General features: G+C 41.6%; 1 protein-coding gene across 2 annotated transcripts; it reads right to left on the bottom strand.

The window, feature by feature from the left end:
• Window positions 1-4,153: 4,153 nt before the first annotated feature.
• On the bottom strand, window positions 4,154-15,307 carry mid1 (midline 1; the record flags this gene model as incomplete). Of its 2 annotated transcripts, none has more annotated exons than XM_080537331.1 (9): window positions 4,154-4,502; window positions 4,667-4,874; window positions 4,980-5,141; window positions 5,871-6,014; window positions 6,392-6,519; window positions 6,631-6,779; window positions 8,220-8,327; window positions 9,171-9,266; window positions 14,630-15,307. In XM_080537331.1, the coding sequence occupies 9 exons, from the start codon at window positions 15,296-15,298 to the stop codon at window positions 4,154-4,156; spliced, it is 2,013 nt and encodes a 670-aa protein (XP_080393457.1). The 2 variants fall into 2 exon arrangements, with proteins under 2 accessions (XP_080393457.1, XP_080393456.1); XM_080537330.1 differs by having other exon boundaries at window positions 14,744-15,298.
• Window positions 15,308-22,326: the final 7,019 nt, after the last annotated feature.

Raw genomic sequence — 22,326 nt, 5'->3', positions numbered from 1 at the left:
CTCACATGAAACGTCACCAGCAGGAGAACAGTTCCTGTTCCGGACTAGTGGGCGGGGCTTCAATAGGGGGGGGGGGTTCCAGCCAATGATGTTACTGAGAAAACAGGTGAATGAATGAATGGTCTTTATTGTCATTAATATAGTACAGGTACCATACAACGACATTTGGGAGGGGGGGGCTCCCCTGGTGCTAGGATTTTTTTTTTACTAAAACAAGAAGGGAAAGAGCTGGTTTACATAAATAAAGGCTATGTACACTATCCACTATACTATACTATACAGGTGGGTGGAATCTTACTGTTAGATAGAGATTTACACTATAGCAATGGACAAAAGTATGTGGACACAATTGTCGTCTGGGGGCTGTTTTCATGGTTTGGGCTAGGCCCCTTAGTTCCAGTGAAGGGACATCTTAATGCTACAGCATACAATGCGATTCTAGATAATTGTACGCTTCCAACTTTGTGGCAACAGTTTGGGGGAAGGCCCTTTCCAGTTTCAGCATGAATGCCCCCATACACAAAGTGAGGTCCATAACATCACTGCCGACCTCATTAATGCTCTTGTGGCTGAATGGGAGCAAATCCATGCAACCATATTCTGAAATCTAGTAGAGTGGAAGCTGTTATAGCAGTAAAGGTCAATCCATGGTTAATCCATATTCATGCCCATGGTTTTGGAACGAGAAGTCCAACAAGCACATATGTGTGATGTTCGGGTGTCCCAAATTACTTTTGTCCATAGTGTATATGCTACTAGAAACGTCAAGTGTTTTTTGTCTTTATTGTCTTGATGTATAGTTTAGTGAACTGTGTCTGTCTGTGTCACTATTTCTTAGCTAGATCTGAAGATAGAGTGAGCCTACCTCTAGTGTTGCACATTTGTGTTCCAGCCTATGACACCTGATTCACGTGATACACTCATATGTTCTGGATATTTCATTCCACTCAATTCACCTCCTAGGAGCATCACAGTTTTCTGTATAAATGTTGCTGGTTGCCCACCAACACCAGGACCAGTTTATTATAGGCTTAATGTCATGTTGTAATGTACTACTACTGATTTGGATCAGTATCTGGTTCATGGTAAGTTGATATCAAGGGATCACCCTTGCAAGCATTGATAATACTTACACTATTCAACACACTCAAGTTGTTTTTAAGTTAGACATAACAGTAGGCCTACACCACCAGGTGGAGCCCTGGACACAGTCTTTTTGTGGTGAGCATTGGTGAGACTGACATTAATCCCCAATGACACATTTCCTTCTTACAGCTTGAGGATAGAACTTGTCACCACAATTTGCATTAATGAAAAAAGACAACTCAAAACAGCATATAACATACGGCTGATCCAGCTGTTTTTTCCTGACCACATGACCTGACTAGACAAAAATGTGCCCTAGTGCAGGTCAAAATCAGGAAAAACTCCCGGCATATACTGTATGGAATGTTTGAAACATGTTGTGGAGACAGAAACCTTGAAACATAAACCACAGACCTCCATTCAGCGTCATATTCACTTTAGTATTGGCATATATTGGAGAATGTTTTTAGGTACAACTGATCATTTTTCTCTTTCTTGCTATTTTCAACCACTGCAAATTCAATTTGGTGATCACGCAAATAATGTTCTTCTAACACAATGTTCTTTTTGTATTGTGGTAGAACAACCAATTTGTACGAATTGAATTAGGATTTACTTGCCAAATGTTGATGCGCTCCATATTTCCAGATTGCTTGACTGTTCTCCACTGGATAATAAAAACCAATTATATCCGGTCACAAGATTCAAATTTTATTTCAATTTCACAGATCTGATTAGCTGATATCCTGATAGTTTTCCCAACAAACTAAACTGTGTCAAAGCAGATGTTTAATACAATGGTTTTCTAATATCAAAATGTACCTGATATCCTGTTAAATAAAAAAACTGTTTTCTTTTAAAACTGTTTTTAAAAAAACCAGATGATTAATACAATGGTTTTCTAATATCAAAATATAATTTACTTCACAGATGAAAAAAATCAGATTGAACCCTATATTTGCTTAACTGTTCTCTCTCCAGAGGTTTCACCACTGGTAGTGGCATAGTAGAGAACTCAGTACAACCATTTGCCCTATCCTGGAGTGTGGGGGATTGCATGTTTAACATACCCAAAACTCCCTTAGTATCTCTTAGTCGCCTCAAGACATCCAGACTATTAACCCCATTTTGAATCAGTTTGCATACATGTCCACTTTTCACGCAGTAGGCCTACACCATTTTCATGTGATAAATTAAATGTGACTGGTTTGGTGAATGGAACTGTGTTTTAAATTTCAGAAACTGAAATCAGTATGAAAAATAATGGTATCCCTTGTAACATAATTTGGCAAAGACCAAGCACATACAAATGCAATCCTGAATGAATGAATGAATGGTCTTTATTGTCCACATACTGTGCACCTATTGTGAAAACACATTATAGTAGTCTGCTGCTACTTGTGCAGTATGGTATACCATCCATCCTACTATTGTATTTGACTTCAGGAAAACATTCAGCTACAATGTAAATACTGGAATGATAGGTACAGGTTTGACTGAATTGACCCACACAATGTTTTCTTCATCACTCACATTATTTGTTTATACACAGATACTGTATTTACAGATGCCCCCAATCAGACAGAGAAGATCCCTGTGACATTACTCCATATGCAGGCCGGCGATATTCATGCACTCCGACTCTGTCATGATCCATGTCGCAGGTGTTTCTGATGGGGAGGTCAGAGAGAGTTCAGATATTTTTTGATCTACTTTATTTGAAAGGAAGCCCAGAGGTCTTCAAGCCATGTTACTTGAGGACAAAAAGACAAGTCAGGGGAAATCATGTCACATCTCAAGAATTGTTGTTGCTGTATGGTGCTAAAGTGGCCTTAAGAATGATGGTGACACACTTCTTTCACTATGTGTTGATGTAAAGGATGTACCATAACATGACAAGACATTATCATCTGTGTGAAATTAATCCAAGCATAATTTATTGAGTGGATTTCCCCCTCCCTCTTATGAATAAAAAAACATTAGCATAGGATTGAGTCGAGAATCATAAGAGTCTTCAAGGTGTCAGGAAAACATGATTTTTCATTACAAAATAAGACTTGGATTGGACAAGGCCATTTTATTACATTTCTAACAATTATGCTAGTGGGAAAAATAATGATTTCAAACCAAATTCCTAATGTGTCAGAACATAGAGCCAACATGTAAGAAGAAGATGGACAATTGTCCAACATTTTACGTTTTTCAGCTGCACAATATTTACAAAGAGATTGACGAAGTTGCACTTGCTGACAATTAATAACTTATTCTCTATTGAAATTTCACTCAACATGTATTCTATTTAAAATGTACAAATGTGTTGTACTAATCATAACTAATCAACTTCTTAACATTGTATGGTTTTCGACAAACAACTGAAGAAGAAAATACTTCAAATATTTAGTGTATCTTATGGTCACTGTCAGTGGGCCAATGTGTCTGTGTGAGTTTGTCAACTTAGTCAAGCTTGCAGTGTGTTAAAAGTGCTGTGGATTTTTATTTGAAAATAGACTTAATGTTGTTGAAAATAAACCATTTTCATAATTTTCACAAACTTAACAATTATCGACACAGAAGAGGTACATGACTTGTTATTACTGTTCTATGAAATTATCAGGGGCACTGTTGATATGACTAAATCAACAGGTTACATTTAAGAGGCTTATCAACATGCTGCTAACAACTGATACACGGAAAGAGATCATCTAATGTATGTGTGAGAATCAAATAAAATCATGAAAATAAGTTCCACGGAATTACAAAATGTTATCCAAAACAAACCTCTATGTGAACCCAAAAACCATCAAGCATAAATATAGTGGTGTACGTTAATGTGCAAAGCAAAACATACATAAACAATATTTTTTAAAATCCAATAAATGGTTTCCATAAATAATTTAAAAAATTACTTTACTTCTGAGCTTGATTAGAAATATTTGCAGCCATGGCTTTGATCTGATTTATACAGCATAGAGGTGGGAAACAAAGTCAGCCAGGAGTCCCTGTTCTCTGTCTACTGTCCTCACATCACACTGGAGTGATCAGAGAATACTCAGATGGACAGGGGCTGCTAGTCTTTGCAGTCTGTCCCCTCAAGGTGGTCTGGAATGGGCAGCCCTGTGAGGACCGTCAGACACTTGTTCCACACGTTGAACACAGGACAGACGGGCTGAGCAAAAGCAATGTCGAAGGTGTACAGGTGCTGTGACCCGACAGCATCGTAGAAGGCCAGGGAACCAGCATCGTAGTCCAGCAACACCCCCACGCGGCGCAGGTGGGGGGAGGGCTCAATGGGCATCTCCTTGCTGTTGTGACGGACTACCCAGGAGTTGTTGCAGCGAGACAGTACCCACGAGGCTGAGTTCTTGCCCACCCACTCATGTTTCGGGGCTGACTTATAAGCAATGCCCACTGCAAACCTGATGAAGATTATAGACAAAATAATATTAGCTCTGATCTTGATAGTGGTCACCTTACACAACTAGAATTAATCCTCCCCCAAAAATACAAAAATAAATAAATATATTTTAAAAATTGTTTTAAAAAAGATCTCTCTCTGGACACAGGTCCATCATATCCTCACCATGTGCTCCCTCCTATCAGGGCCTCCCAGTAGTGGCGCCCACTGTCAATGTAGACGTTTCCTGTGACGCCATAGCTGCCCTGGCTCGTGAAGCGGTCCTGGCTATGGCTTTTCTTGGAAGACGTCTCGTCCCTCTCCACCGTCAGGTTGTCATGGGACACCTTCAGCTTCCTGTGAGCAGACTTTGGGTCCAACTTGAATGGCTGACCTACGAAAATACAATACACAGATTACAGTAAACAAACTGAAACATTGTGTGTTAAGTCTCTAAATATGCCTCACGTCAACATTGCTCTTAGAACTGCAGACATACTATTGGTCTTGAGTTTTCCAGGCTCACTGCCGCGACTCCCAGCTTGATTGATGGCCTTGACGATGAAGATGTACTTGGTGCCACACTGGAGGCCATGCACTGTGTAGTGGTTCTGTTTGATGTTGGGCACAATCATCCAGCTATCAGCCGAGTTACACAAACCTAGACCACAGACAAACACACTCAATTACTGGTGGAGGAATGGAGTAAAAAAAATTAGTAGAAACAACCACTGGATCCTTCCATGATTTGTGATTCCAAGAGAATTGTGACTCCATGAGAACGATTTCAATAAATGCTGTTGATAAATCAGTAGGAGGTACTGTTCCATTGCACACATGTCATTTCTTTAGTCAATGCATGATCCTATCATGCATGATAGCGTTACCAGCCCACTTTATGTAGTATTCTTGCCCACTGGGGCGGAAGAGGGCACATTGCTTGATCGTGACCTTGTTAGGGTGATCTATTCTAACAGTCTGCCGCTTACATGAGCCACAGGGTAATATCTAGCCTGTAAACTGCATCTGGATTGGAATCCATTCTGACTTAGCCTATCTCCACTGCCCTAGATGAGTCTGTGCAAGTGATACAGAGACGGAGCAGGGATTTCAGATATCTTATTAACCACACAATGCAAGGAAGGAGAGCATGGCTCTCCCTTGCAGTCAGGATAAAATGCTTTCTTTCCTCTGGATAATGCAATGAAGCCCCCAGACAATTTTTATGATAAAAGAGACCCTCTATGTACAATCCTTTCAAATACTCTTCATGGTTTTGAAAACACTGAAATATTAAAAACATGATGCATTTAAAAATGTTGTTCCATAGCAGCCAAAGAGACGTATCCAGCACACTGCTGAGAAAACTGTACAAGCTTTGTTTACTTACTAACAACATTGGCGTGGCCTGTGAAGATGGCATATTGGAGCTCATAAGAGACAACACAGAACTCATCGTCTGACGTCCAGTGGACTGTGATTGTATCGTATGACGCTGTGCATAATTCCTCCCGGATTATTGGAGGATTTGGAGCTGCATTAGGAGAAACAGAAACAATGTTTTATTAACCTCACTGCTCTGTGTCATCAAGGGGCAGGAAGTCTAAAGCCAAAGACACACACACACACACCAGGATGCACTCAAAATGAACCAGGGCTAATCACAGTACACGGGACAAAAGCCTTTGACATTTCAAATTACTGTATAGCATTTATCTGCAATAGGGATACAGTGTAGATGCACATAGTACATCCCATTGTAGATGCACATAGTACATCCCATTAAAGATGCACATAGTACAGTACATTAGATCATCCATATTTTATTATGCTTTAGTATGCTGCATTAATTTACATGCTCCAAAAAATTCAAGCTTGTTTATTATTCACTGGATTTGCAACTCCACTCACCTGTAAGGTAATCCAAGCTCTCCAGCATCTTCTTCTCTCTTGTGAAGTCCAACGCAAACGTGTCAAATGTGTCATTCAGGTTGATCTCTGGTATCAGGATCTGAGACGAGGCTGTTGCAATACACACTCTGAAACACAAGTTTAAATATTTTTTTTATCACTTCTATACAATCTCTGTGACTATCCATGTGGGGTTTGCAGCAATATCACCACCAAAACACTAGCACTTGTTCCCTCACCTCTCACAGATGTTCTTGGCTGTCTGCAGGAAGCGGGTATGGTCCGTCTCCTTGAGGGTCTGGTCAGCCTGAGTGATGAGGGAGGAGGATCTATCGATGCACTGCTTACAGCTGGCTATCTGCTGGGCTAGTTTTCTCAGCCGCACAGCCTGGGGAGAAATCATGGTTTATTATATGAACCCAGTATAAAGGTATGACTGGATCTGCAGTATGAGGTCCAGAGTCCATAAAACAACCCACTGCTGGAACAAATACTTTCAACTGGAAACATCTGCCTATGAGGTAATTGATTTGCCTGATATTTTCACAGTACCCAAAACCATTTTGTGATTCTATTTGGCCACAGGAAGCTCTATGTAACATGTGCTGTATGTTTATTTCAACTATGTGAAGCTGCAATGTGGCTCTTAATGAATTCAGTCTCTATAGTAGTCCCGCTGGTTGTTATAGAGTGCCCTGTTGACCTAAGCCATCACACTCAGAGATGAAGCCGACATACCCAGAGATAAACTTTCAGGATGGCATGTATGTGGAATGCCTTCTCTAAACAGAACCCTCCGTAATGTGGCCATGGTAACAGAGCCCTCACATCCTCCCCTGTGGGAGGCAGCGTGCCCTCTTCGCCCAGTGGCAGAGAGCAGCCTGTGACTCTGACATGAGGCACGAGGCGAGGAAGGAAGCAAGGCTCCTCGGAGGCGGATCACAGGAAACAACCTTGATGTGGCTCTGACACAGAACATGGCACAGCATGCCACAGCCATTCCTCGGAGTCCTCTCTAATGACATTTAATGGGGAAAAGGAAGGGGAAACTACTCAAGGAACCCGAGTGGATTTGTTTCAAATGCACGACTGCTGTGCCAACACTCCTCCATTACTGTCAGTTATCCTACTCCAGGATACCCAATGCACATAGACTACAACACAAGTAATTACAGTTAGCTAGCTCTAGTCTCTCACAGCAACAGTGGCTTTCATAAAATATACATTCCAAAAGCAAATTAAATCATGCAGTCAAACAAAGAGGCAGTCTCTTATTTATGTTTTTTTCTGCTGAGATAAAGTCAATGGAAGTCATTGAGCACCTCTCATCCTATGGTTAGAAGGTACCCAGCCTAGTCAAGACTTTCAGCCTTGGCCAGAGGAAGCAGAAGAACAAGTCTAAGCAGGCCAAGGCTCCCCTCTGGGGTTAGCCAGCCTGACCCATCTGCCTTCACCACTAATCATAAAAACACTAATGCCATCAAAATCATCAGCAGCTACTTACGTAGCTATGATAAAACCCCGGGCAATAGAACACTATTGCATAAACAAATCTGCCCTGTGTGCATAAATGGATGCATCAGTCACACGGTGGAGTTGTAGCAGAGCTGTCCCATCAACTCCAGCTACTTTTCTCATTTTGAGATCCAGCATAAAAGCACCATATGGCATACGGTGCAGATACAGCATGTCAGAAATTGTCTGAAGTGCATAATGGAGAATAATGGATTGTACATGCCTACATGGTTGATATGCTGTTGTCAGGGTTGCGATGTAATGTACGTAATGTAGTAGTAAAAGGAGGATGAGGAATACTTTTAAGAACTACCTTTCCATCCTTTATCTTGGTTCCTATCATCTGTCTTCTCTGCTGTATGATGTCTATGAGGAGGTCACATTCTTCAAGGAGCTTGTTCTCTTGTCTTGATGCATTTCCCTTGGGGAGACATGAGGACAGAGACAAATGTTGTTTACACACAATTGCTGTACGACTAGATAATGGTCAATAATAATGGACAATTTGCAGCCTATAGCACATCACTGACTCAGTTTCTAAATCACTTGGAATGTGGCCAATTACATGTGACAGAGCATGCCCTGCCCCCTGTGTGTGCCGCAGGTGAGAATCAGAAGAGCGTGCTCTTTGCAGTTGCTCTGGTTCCACATGTACAGCCAGGGCTGGGCCATTCTCTTTTATCTCTGTGTGGTCAAGTGTGGTGTCATCTGTGTAATTTGATTCATGCACATATGTTTTTATCTGTCACAGATAGCCTTTGAAACCATGCCCCCCTGACACGCACTCACGCACACTTGCACGCACACACGCACACACACACACACACACACACACACACACACACACACACACACACACACACACTCACACACACACAGTGTCTCCATAAAAATAGTGGTACTTCAGACACTCCTCCTTTACATAGTCAACTTCAGTGGCAAATCCAATTGATTGTAGTTAACATAATATGTCATATTATGACAGTTAACATATGCAGTGTTCTAACCTATCCACTACATTAAACTGGTAGGCTTAACACAATGACGTTTGGGGATAATATTTTCTAACAGATTTATATTACAGTTACATCTGAATACTAAGTCGACAATCTCAGCAAAAACAACAAGTAGGGTTGTCTGACACACAAATGTGATTAATGAACAATACACAAGAGAAAGACACAAATCAAAAACCATACCACATTAAAAAAAAGCAATGCCACAGAATCTGGGAGAAGAGCCATAGTCTGATAAACATCCTTACCTCCACATGTTGGCAGGTCTGGATCAACTTGCCCATCAGAGTTTCCAGCTCATTGTTCCTCTTGATTAGACTGCTGAGATTAGAATCCAATGCATGCTGTGGAAAAAAAACAGCACGAAGTTTGAACAACAGAGCATATTTCCCTAAAAAGCATTTCTCTAGCAACATGTCAACATTTGACTACATCTGGAAGAAAAAAAGGGAAAATGATCACAACCATGCTGTGTCCAGTGGAGGAGGATGCCAGCCTAACAGACAGTCCAGTCTTCGGGGTCTGGCTTGTCACATTTGGTGTCTGATCAGTCGCTAACCTCAAAGCCACCCCCCTGTGCCAGAGCTCCCCATCACGCTGCCTGCTGAGCTCACAAAGCTGAAAGGAACACAGCAGAGCATCTGCCAGAGATTTGGGCTCTAACTAAACCCTGCATTAATCACCCACCAATGAGTCCAATCCAAACCTCACATCGTGCTTATGGCAGAGATGTATATGGCTCTGGTCTATGGTAACTATTAGCTGATCATCTTTGGAAGAGGGCTGTTTTCTGATTTAAAAAACACATAGGTCAGAAAGTTATATAGGCTATGTTGTATTGTTGTCTGATACAGTATAGAATTCTACTCTATAGGGATTATCCTGTGTTGTCTGTGTGCAGTGAGTAAACAGATTTAGGAGGATAGGAGGTCATTGGTTAGATGCCTGAGAGGTCAATGGTATATAATCCTGGATGAACCTAATACCATGATTATGGTGAAGAAGAAATGCATCACGTTTGCTGTGGTCCGATAGATAACAATCCATAAAAATACTCGAACTGTTGCTGTATACTGAAAACTGAAATTAAAGGAGGAACTTTTGAATTTGAGATAAAATGTACAATATATTTATTTTCATAACATTGCAACATCAACATTTACTCAAGCTCTTGTAACACAAGACCTTTTTTTTTTACATAATCCTAGTGAAGAAGTAAGTGAGCATACAATTTAGAATTTTGAAGAATTCACAGTTCTCCACATAGTGAGGAAGGCTTTTTTCGGGTCAGGCTTTTCACATTGCGATTTGGTGTGCACCAAAATAGCAGGGTTTTTATTAAACTGCTCTCACAAAAAAAGATGTATTTATATCGAAGCAGAGGTGAGGAAAGCTTGATAGAAGGTGCAGAGGACAACCAGCCCTAATATAGAATAAATGAGTCAGCAATTCAGCAATTCATATAAAATGTGTCTCATATGAGAAAACTGATTTTGTGAAATACATAAATGCTGAATAACACTTTATATGGAACGGAAGTAGGCAAAGTAGGTGTACTGGAGTTTGTGCAGGTCTTTTGTTGCTAGGCCAATACATGATTGCTTTATGCCAGTAGGGCATCACCCTCTCCTGTCACTCTTCCATATGTTTGATAGTTAGGGTGGCACACCAGTTGTCATTTAATCACACGAGGAGACAAAGAATTTAGTACTTCCTCTCAGAAATGATTTATTCTGTGCCATTAATCTGAGACGGTTTGATCACACCAAAATCTCCCTGTCCAAGATGGAGACTGGAGAATAATCTATACTAGCCCATGTTATTTCATGTTAATAATCTATGCTAGGCCATGTTATTTCATGTTAATAATCTATGCTAGCCCATGTTATTTCATGTTAATAATAGGCTATATGCTAGCCCATGTTATTTCATGTTAATAATCTATGCTAGCCCATGTTATTTCATGGTAATAATCTATGCTAGCCCATGTTATTTCATGTTAATAATCTATGCTAGCCCATGTTATTTCCTCATGTGATTCTTTTAAGATGTTGTTGGCCTGCTTGGAGAGTCGATGCACTTTATCTGATCATGGTCACTGGCTGGTCGTAGTGAACTCCTTGCTTTATGGTGAGAAATGTAGCTTTATTTTTGATCAAGTACATACTGCAGTTCATGGAGCTGAATGTTTTTCCTGGTCTTGACATTGATATTGGTCATAACATACACAAGGCTGTCATCTTTTTTGGGATGAGCACAATCACAGCATAGGCCGCCTACACTGTCGTCACATCAGGTGTTAAAATCAATGGTAGCTCAAATGGAGATAGTCAGACAATTTCTAAACAGCGCTAGTTCCTGACCTGTTTTGTCAGGAAGGAAGAGAGACCTCTGCTAGCCAAAGGTGTGGGACCAAAAGCATTCCCCAGCAAGAGGAAGCTGCTATCCTTCCCCTCATCCATTTTGGATTACATTAGGAAAAAATAACTCCATCAGGTGTAGTAACTCTTTAAACATGAGAAGTACGTGGTGGAAGTCAACGTGGTAGAAGCAGAGATGCAGTCGACGCACTGAGCCAAAGTACCACGTGAACATTTACCAAATGTACCAGAATGCAATATCAAATAATTGATTGATAATTCTCATACCATTCAAGTGGAACATGGAAAATCTCTCACTGTCTGTCTCTCTCTCCCCCTGTCTTCTCTCTGTATCTCTCTCCCTCTCTCTTTGTGCCTCCTCTCACCTTTCGCTCTCTATATTCACGATAAGGTGAAGTAACACGGTTAGAGACATGTATCTACAGTTAATACTAGTCTTCCGTCTTAGATTCTTGTTTCTCCTACATAAGTCAGAGTGTGTTCCAGAGCATGTGCCCTCTGGGATGTAACTGATAGGCTAAGCTGGAGCTTGGCAGAGAAGAACATTAGCACAGTGTCAGCAACACTTGGGAATGAAACTGAAAATACTAAATGAAGCATGCTAAGTGAAATTAATTTTGCAATGCATTGTATTTCATCGTGCAATTGGGCCTACATCCCCATAATAAATATATTACATTACTTAAAATACATTTAGCACAATCAGAGACGTGGATTTGGAGTGTTCAACATGAGGAGGTAGTGTCTGTGTACTTACAGTACATCTGACAAAAGTACAGGATCTGTCATAGCGGTCGCTCAGAGCTGCTACTTGGTGGTCCCAGTGCCGGCCCACCAGTTTACACAAGGCACAAATCAACAGTTCATCTGTGACACAGACCATGTTGACCTTCTCATCCTCGTGTTCCAGACACATAAGTCCTCTGAGGTGTCACCCTGTCCACCATGTGCAATACCATTCATGTGTGTGGTTCATGTGAGAGGTTATACAGTACTGTAGAATCCAGTTTAGCTACTGTACAGTAAAACTGATGGCCTTTTACAAATAGATGACATGACATAATATTTTGTGTGAATTACAAAAAGTTTTGTTAAGGACAATATAACCCAAGTACAGGGGTTTATGTCATAAAACAATACAAAAAGTGACCAGTTTCACATCACAGTGTGATGTGTCTTTACATAATCGCATCATGTCTGTCAAGCCATCTATAAAACAAATATGTAGAATAGATCCTATGGGCCAGATTAGTTTGCACCTGTTATTTTCAGAGGGATATACAAAAAAGACAAACAACATTACACTACCATTATCTAAACTCCCTCTTGAAAATAACCGCAGCAGATTTACTCAGAGTCAAGTAGATGTACTCATAGTAAATCTGGCCCTGTATGCAGGATTGGAGTAACTCTGTAGATATCACCTGGTCTGCTTCTTCCTCATCACTCCCCTCACTGTGATAGCGGCCTGGAGTTCTCTGCACAATGACAGCATGACCAAACAAAGGAGACACTGGTTAAGGCTGATGCTCTGACCTAAATCACCATAGTGCTGCAATCTAAGATTACCGCCTCTCAGTTTCACTGTGACCAAGCATTCCCATTGGCAAAGTTGCATTCTTTTTTGTTGGTGAAAGGCGAAGCAACATTTTCTTTCTTTCTTTTTTTAATAATTGTGTAAAAACCCTTTTTGTGAGTCATGCATAGTGGTGCAGCATATTTGTGAAAGAGAGTCTCAAATGAAATGGTCCTTTAAGACATGCAGTGAATGCCATGCGATCCCTACATACTGTAGCCTGCCTACCTTTCAACTAGAAAACCTTTAGTTGATGACAGAATGACATTGAAATAAATCCACTTTAAATGTTAGAAATATTAAAATAGACAACTACATCTGTTAACTGTGGTCAAACAGAAATACTACAGTACAGTACGTTCCAGTACAGTAGCTGTAATTCAACAGATAGCATAATTAATGCACATCTATTTTGGAGGACAAAAACAACCACAACAAAAATAATATGCCATTCCAAGTGTAAAGGTTAGGGTTGAGGATCGCTACATCCATGCTTACTGTGCCTCTCGATAGAACTGAACAAATCTGAGGGGGGATTTCCATCTGAAAGGCCAACTATAATACACAACTGCTTTGTAATAGAGTATTAATCGCTACCATGAGGTTTCTGGAGCCATGATCGAGTCCCATGGTGCGTATTGGCAAAATGCTGGCCGACAAAAACTCTGATCTCTCTGCTTTGCCAGCAACTCATTCAAGTCTAAAGTGGAAGGAATGCGTGGCCACCTTTCTGTGTGTTCCAGCTAACAGCCTCACCCTCTCATGATGCCTTACTAATAAGGACTCATGCAGAGAAAGTGGTTAGTTCTACTTAACCTGAAACCCTGGAAGCAATCTTTTTTATTGGTGGTAATTACGTGGCGAATGTTACATTTAAGCCCCTCAAAGAAAGAGTGTCATGGTGTGTGATTTGTCCTTTCCCCTAAAGCTTTAGGTCTTTGAAATATTAACAGACATCACATGAGTTTAATAATGATGTATTATTGTACAGTCTGACTGAATGGGGAATTCCATTTGCCATTATTCTAATACTATTATAGCTTTCTTTTGATGTTTTGGCATCAATAACCTAAAATAATTGAAAATATTTTATATTAAAATATATAATATCGTTCTTCTGTACTTCTTTTCCTTTTCCCAATGACTGTTGACATACTGAATATATCTAATGTTAATAAATAATATTAAAATATATATGAGGTTAATAATTACAGATTTAAAAATGTAGCCTAATATTCTTATCACGTTGCTTCAAGACAATTATTAATAATTGTATTCTCAAGCTGTGCCACAGAGTTGATTTGGATGCAGACACATAAATACGATTTCACAGATTGATACAAACAATCATGAATCTTATTCACCTATGACTAATGCAATTAATATGACAAAGATATATCAACCTGATATTGTACAATAACAGGTACTCTTTTAATTTCTCCTTTTCTTTATCTTTTCTTTCACCAAAGGACAACGTGTATGAAGATGATGTCTGTGATATGTGTGAGGACAATACTTCCAATACTGACAATAGTCAAATATTGAGTCTGATCAATATTTGAGTCTTATTTTACTGGGCATGCAATTTGAAAGTTGTCAGGCACAATTTTGTTTATTAAACTGACTCAAACCCACTCATATACAGTAACTACAGTAAGTGAGAACAAGATATTGTATTCACTGTGAGCTCTTAACCCCTCATGTTCCCCAGACCGTTCTGTATCTGAGTACAGCATACAACATTTCTTACCTTCAGCTTCTCATAGCGGTCGCTGAGAGCTGCTACTTGGTGGTCCCGGTGCCGGCCCACCAGTTTGCACAAGGCACAAATCAACTGTTCATCTGTGACACAGTACATGTTCACCTTCTCGTCCTCGTGTTCCAGACACATGAGTCCTCTGATGTGGGAGTCCGGCAGGGGCTCGATGAGACGGTGGCCCGTGAAGGGCTTCTTATTGGGATGGGTGGCCTTCAGGCACTCCTCGCAGTAGGACACCTCACAGGTGACGCAGGTCTTCACAGCGTCCTGTGGAGGGTCCTGCTCACAGAACTGGCACTGCACCCTGGCACTGTGCGAGGTCATGGCCTTGCCGTTCGGGGCGCTTGCTCGCTCGCGCCGAGTCTCACTGGGGGAGTTGGGTCCACTCACGGAAGCTTTCTGGAAACGGTCGATAATGTTCTGTAGGGTGACGTTGCGTTTGAGTCCCTCTAGGCCCCTGTGATTGAGGGTGATGACATAGCGACAGGTGGGACACTGGAAGGCGCTGATAGACTGCACAGGTTCGTTGGGGGTACAGTGGGAGACCAGGATGCGGTGGGCACAGTTAAAACACAGGCTGTGAGCGCAGGGCAAGAGCAGCGGATCCTCAAAGAGCTCCAGACAGATTGGGCAAGTCAGCTCCGACTCCAGAGTTTCCATCTTCAGGCAAAACAAAGCAGTGTTGTCAGCGAAATCCAGGGAAGCTGATCAGCTATCTGTAGGGACGACATAGAATTCAGTTAGAGAGAGAGAGAAGGAAAGTGGGGGGGTGGGGGGGTCGATCGAGAGAGAGAGAGAGAGAGAAGGGTTAAGCTGTTGGGGGTTGTCAACTTTCCCTGAGTAGAAACTAATGACTGGCTTTGGCACATTCCTAATTTCAACACCACTGGAGTCCTTGGTGTACTAGAGAGGGTGGCATTAACAGTAAGCATTGGATCGGCTTTCTTATCGGCATTGACTATAAAGGAAAGGCAAGAAGAAATTCTGATTGTTTTATGCATTCTAGTCTATATGTACCTCTATAAAATGAAGGTTGTTTGTTTAACTACTTCTACTCTAACAATTCAGAAATATTTTATTAGGATACACATTAGCCCTTACTACCTGGCTGAAACAGCCGAAACCAAAATGAAAAAAATTGAATAAACAAACAAACAAACACATCCCTACATATTTTATATAAGACGTTTATTTGAGATGTATTTATCTATGATTTATGATTTATGTACGATTTATTTATGATGTAACACAGAAAACACAAGATGTGACTCATTTGGATAAGTGGACATACAGGTTAAGAACAACCTGGCCTATCTCCATGCGTTTCTCCCATGGAGTAGATTGTCCAGGCCAGCCAGCAGGCCAGCAAGGCCAGACAGCCCAGTGAAGCAGAAGATCCCTGGCCATGCCTGCGCACGACTGGGGCTCTACACGGCCTTGGACACTGAGCCTTTGTTACAGGCCCGTCAGACACCCCAGCTGTGAATGGACACGCTGTGCCTGCCGTGTCTCCTGCAGCGAACTCTCTACCTCCACTCATTACGTGTGAAAGAAGGCCAAAGCTCATTATCAGGCCAGCCGGGCAAGTGGCCTTTGAAGTTGTGAAGATACAGCAATTACCATCCAAGCCACAGGCCTGGGCTTGTTCCCCCCCTATTCTATTCAAACACTCAGAGGCACTGGGCTAACCTACTGTACTATAGGAGACAACAGAGAATTGTTGCACTTGTCTCCCATGTCTGTGCTACAGAGAATATGCATGTGAAGGGCTTTGTTATGCTACTATTGTTGGTTTATGCAGACACAGAGCTTTATGCAGGTGTCTTCTTTGGGGGGGGACGGGGACGACAAAGAGGTTCTCTCTGCCGCCCATGTTATTATGGAGATGAGCAGATTTGTTGGCATACACAGTGTTAGATAGGGGGAAGAGTTTGCACAGCCAGCATTCATTAAAAATGTTCTGGAACTAGAAATATACTGTAAGTGCTTTTGTCGGAAATAACTGACAATCCAATATGGATATTTTAAGCATTTGTTGGTTGGCCTTGACTTTTTGCATCCTCAAAAGTCTAAATTCTATTTTGCACATCAAAATGTACAGTATTTCCATTCACATTTAATAGATATGAACAGCATACAACTTTGTACAGTTCCAACACTAGAAACCTAATATGACTATTTCAACCTTTCAAACTCTAGATATTCAATTCAATGAATGTTGATTGATTGTATGTATCTAAATATGACTTGACAGCTAATAATAAAAAGCTAGTCAGCGGTTATACCACAAAATACTCAGGTAATAGATCAGGGAAATAGATCTGGTGAAACGTACAGTAGATTACATTCAAATACAAACCATTCAACAATAATCAAATGGTTCAAAGTTGACTGAGTTGTGGAAGGAGGAGTGGCCACTAAATGTCCACACTCTACTGCCCTGACGAGTCTGTCCTAACACGTTTGACAAGTCGTCTACAACTCAACTGACACGCATTCAGAATATTTCTCTAAACAGTATCTTCTATGTATATGCAAACTAACATTTAACAGTTCATTGCAACGGTCATGCCATGTGTGCATAAACCTGCTTGGTAAATTATTTAGCCTCCGTTCACAGAGGCCACATACAGTAATAACTCATAAATATGTGAAAAGGCTAAGAGCTTTGCATGAGGGACACAATGAAAAGGTACAAAGAAAAATGTCCTAGCGTTGATGTCATCATGCACACAGCTCCGAAAACCCCCAGAGTTACACAAAAACCTGTAAAAGTATACACTGGCAAAGAGCCAGCGCAAAGTGCTTTACAGTAAATGACTGCACTTTACAGCACTCCTGAAAGCTTTCCCATTCATACACAGTTTACTTTACCCACCGATGGATTTCGCCCCGCTTTGGACTCCAGAGACATGTCGACTGAGGGGGGACCTCTGACCCGAATCATGAAAGTATATTTACGACAACAAAAGAAAACCCCCCCAAAACAACCAGGCACCGTGCCTACAGACGGCGGATCCAGATGGCACAAGTCTCCATAACCCAGTAATCCTGCAGCAGGGCTGTCATTAACCAGGAGACGGAGCAAGAGGTAGCAAGCACAACAGGAAAAGCTGCCCGACAATTCCAGGAAAGCCAGCTCCACCTACAGTAGGAGAGCCGGCCAGCACTGGAAGTAGAGAGAGAGAGAGAGAGAGAGAGGGAGAGAGAGAGAATGAGAGAGAGAGAGTAAAAAAAAGAGAAACAGAGAAACAGAGAGAGAGAGAGAGAGAGAGAGAGAGAGCGAGAGAGAAAAAACCAGAGAAACAGAGAAACAGAGAGAGAGAGCAAGATCCCGGACATAAGTGAGAGAACTAGCTCTCCGGCAGCAGGACCGTGGCTCAGTGTTCCTCTTGCCCTCACAGGCGGGACAGTGTCCTCTCTGCCCTGCCCATTCAGATGGAATAGAGAAGCCAGAGCGTCAGGATCAGTTTCCCTCTGTGACCGTCCCGCTGCCTCTCCAGCGGCACAATGCTGCCCTGTGTGGCGGGACTTTTCTTGGCTCTGTCACCAGGGATTAAAAAAGAGAAAGGCTGAGGACACACAGACACACACACACACACACACACACACACACACACAGAGCGTGAGCAGGACTCATCCAGAACACGGGACAGGAGTCTCTGCTTCCCCCTGCTCCCCAACAACAGGCTGACCTGGAACACACATCACACATCGCACACATCGCACATCACAATCTCTTGCCTCTCTCCCTCCCTCCACAGGCCATCATGCAGTGTCTCTCACATGTCACACTAAGGTTATTTTTTTAAAAGCCCAGGGTTGACTTTCTGTTTAAAGTTCAGCCCATTTCAGGCCTTCTCTTCTTCTCCAGTCTAATCACTAAGCATGATGTCTCCACACAACACACAAAACAACACAATAAAACCAAAAGATTAAGCCGTATTTAATCCTTATGTTATGTTAAGCCTTATGTTTATCTGTTCCATCCGCATCACCATCACTCCCAGTGTTCCTCAAGCGGAGACCACTTAGGTAAAGGAGGTGCCATCTGCTCTCCATGTGCCCCGTTCTCAGCACTACTCCCCGCTGTGGTACGTTAGAATCCTGCTATCATTCAAAGACCTTCAGAATGAATATCCTCTCTGACGGACAGATCCATACTGTAGACATTAGAGACATGCTTCAGTGAATACAAAGCGGTGGGTGTGAGACAGACACATGGTGCTTTAGATGGGCATGGGAATGTGAATGGCATCCCTCTGGCTTCCACTAAGGTCTCCAGCTGGGTAGGAATGCTCGCTGTAGTGCAAAGACAGTCGGGGTGGAAGAGAGCGAGCGGGACTCATCAGGACACACTCAGGACCCAGAGGTTCTTAATGGAAAAACCACAATGACCTCCAGTTAATTTCCACACCTGCAGACATGCCTGCTTTTTTTCTTCTTCTTTCGCATAGGAACATACTGTACTCACAAAAATGTTCCAACTCATCAGATCACTTTATGCACTTCAAGCATACAGTAGTTAGTGAATCCGTTTTCAACATGGTATGCATCTAGGCTATGTTAAACATGCATAAAAATAAATGATGTTATTTCATGCCTTTTCGTTGTTAAGTGATGGTCATGTTGTTTTACCAATGTAACAACACCATGTACATACCCTGTAGGCTACATAGTACTGTGGATTTAGGACACTTGTAACCTTGACATTGACATAACATTAATAATGCATGGTTTGAACTGCACGATCAATGGCCTTATGGACAGTCCTCTGTTTGCCCACTGCCAGCTATGGAAAAAGTCCAAGAGCTCTAATGCAAGGCTAGGTTGGCACTGGACCCACAATCAATACAACTGTGCTCCACAATGGCCTGCTAGAGACACACATCTACTGCCAGCAGGGCACAGAAAAAAAAACTGTAAGCTTCATACTGTAAGCTTCATCCCAGAAAAATGTGACCTGTTAATTGTGAAATCAATCACAGTGTAAATAGCTTCTTCCTAGGGATGGTGTTGTGGAACTGCTTAACAGAGAAAGCAGAAGAACAATCTGTGTGTGGCCACTGACAGGTTTTTCCAGTATGGGATAGGTGCAGTAACTGCAATAATTAAAGGCATATGCACGAAACAATGTGGTGCTGAAGTGACACTGTGAAGTGTGAACTTGGACATCAAAAACACATTGGAATCCAATTAAATAAGCATTGTGAGTCAATATGAGGTGAAAACGTTGTTTTATGTTCAAGCACTTTCTAATCCTCTTGGTTGCAGTCTTTTATCACTCGAATGATGGCCGGGGTCCATGTATTCATCATGGGACAGAGAGAAGGAGAGTTTGCTCTTTTCTCCTTTTCCTGGGGCAGATACCTAACATGTTTATCTGTAATCTTTTCTTCCTGGCGTATCTGTGACCAATCGGTGGCCTCGCGCGGCTCCCTGAAGCAGCTGGCTCAGTGCAGCAGTGGCGCAGTTGCGGCAGCGGCCCACTCACTCAGCCCTAATGTGATTTACAGCTGTGGTGAGAGGCACATGATTAGACAGGCTTTAATCTGCCAGATCACTGTGATTATCAGCAGGGCACCACATCCTGACCCACATTCACCAAAAATGGGTATTGGGCCCGAATATGAAGAAACACACTGCCACTGCAATCTGGGACAAGCGGATGATGGCATTAGAAATAAACATTTGTGTCAAGGTTTGTATCAAGGCCCCACCTGTCAAATAGGATTATGTTGAAATGGCAAACCAGATTTATGTAAGCTTTTTAAAGCCTTTTCTCTATTTTGGAAAACACATATCCATGTGACTACAGATTTGTGTGTATATATTTCAAGTGATCAATTAAGAGAGCAATTTGGCAGGAATATTGATTGTTACTCTACAGGAGGTGTTCCAGAATGACTAAGAAGTGTAATAAAAGACAGAGCAAAGTAAAATATACAATGTACAATGTGAAATGCAACCGACAGAAAGGATATTCCTAGTCCATCTGCGGGCCTACAAAGCAAATCCTTCCGATGGAAGATAAGTTATAAGAAACTGAGAATTTGAAACCAGTTAGTTTATCTACAAAATGCAGGATTGATTCATTGCCAGTTAGCCTTTAGCCAGCCAAGTAGCTTTCAAGTTGAACCGCTTTGGAACAGAGAGGCTGTTGGGCCTGCTGGCAGGGCCCGTCTCTCTGTACTGTAGCAGGTCATCCTGGTCAGTAATCAGAACCGCCAAACTCTCCCATTTCCTCCCCGAGGCTTGTCAGGTGGCATCAGCAGGAAAATAGTGTTTTCTTTCCATAACCACATGAACTTTAACAGAATCCCCCTCAGACTCTGACTTTCCCACCAAAGAGATGCATTATCATTTCATGATAGCTATCCTCACAGTCAGAGTGCACTGCAGATCTCCAAAACCAATAGATTGATTAACAATAAGATCGCAAAACATCCTACAGAACCAACAGTCTTTCAAATACAGTAATGACTGATGCACTAGACTGAATATAGTGTTATGCATATTTCATGCAAATTATACATTAATGATGCCCATAGGAGAAACGTATAGCTATAACTTAAAAGCTTATTCTGCAATAATTCTCAAACTCTTTTTCTAAATTTCACTGGGATTTGAAACCATCCCAATCCAGTACAAATGAATGGAAAGTTCAACATGTAAAACAGGTTAGAGAGGGACATCTTGTGGCTGACATGCAAACTGCATGACACTGAATGCTAATAAAAAAAGAAACCCCCTTTTACACAGCTATCTCTCCAGACTCATGGTAGTGTCACACAAAAAGTTACAACTGACGTAGACACCTAACATAACCGCATTGGCACACCTTTCTGTGTTCACCACACACCTTTCTGTGTTTAGCTATTTCAACGCCTTCATTCCAAAAGAGTGCATCTTTAACTAATCATTCACCAACTCCTACATACCTCTTGTTCCCACCCTGCGAGGTTTCCATAGTGATGGCGTGTGTGTTTACCACGCAAGCGATCAAAGACAGGCACTGGAGAGAAAACGTCTAACATTCCTCTCCACTAGGAAAAGGTCAGTTACTAATTAATAGTGAAAACCCTGGGTTCCAACGGCAAAGTCTCCATTGTACACATATAAAACAAGGAATGCAATAAGAAACTATGTACGACATAGCACACATACTGTACACTAAGCCCTCTGCAATACAGGCAAAGCTTTTCTCACAATGTTACAGATAATACTTGAGAGAGCCAGGAGAGAGCGAGAAAGCACACTATTGTCTTTGACTAGTGTTATCTTATCTGACCAGCCAATTACATGGCGGCGACATGAGGACTCAGATTTTTCTGAAATCAAGCCTCTTTTCCCAGCAGTGGTTTAACTGTCATGAAATGTGTGAATTACAGGAAAAGCAAGGTGTCTGAATATCCCATTCAGACATTCAGAACTCAAAATGCTGACATTTCAACTGCATTCTGCAAATGGCATGCTTGATAAAATAACCTTTTTTTTACTTATTGGTCTTGCAGACTAAATCTCCTAGAGGATTTTCCTTGCTGATCAGCATATAAACCATGATGTCCACACTGACGATCACATACTGTAGCAGCTAATGAAAGTACACACACACAAGCGTATCCAATCACAACATCACATCTTGGAAACTAGGTCACATTAAAAAAGGAATGCAGTTTGCAGACAAC

Source organism: Nansenia antarctica (assembly GCF_963989245.1).
Source record: "Nansenia antarctica genome assembly, chromosome: 7".
NCBI classification, from domain to species: Eukaryota; Metazoa; Chordata; class Actinopteri; order Argentiniformes; family Microstomatidae; genus Nansenia; species Nansenia antarctica.
Note: the sequence above shows the minus strand (reverse complement) of the source record. Positions and strands in the feature narration are given on the sequence as shown.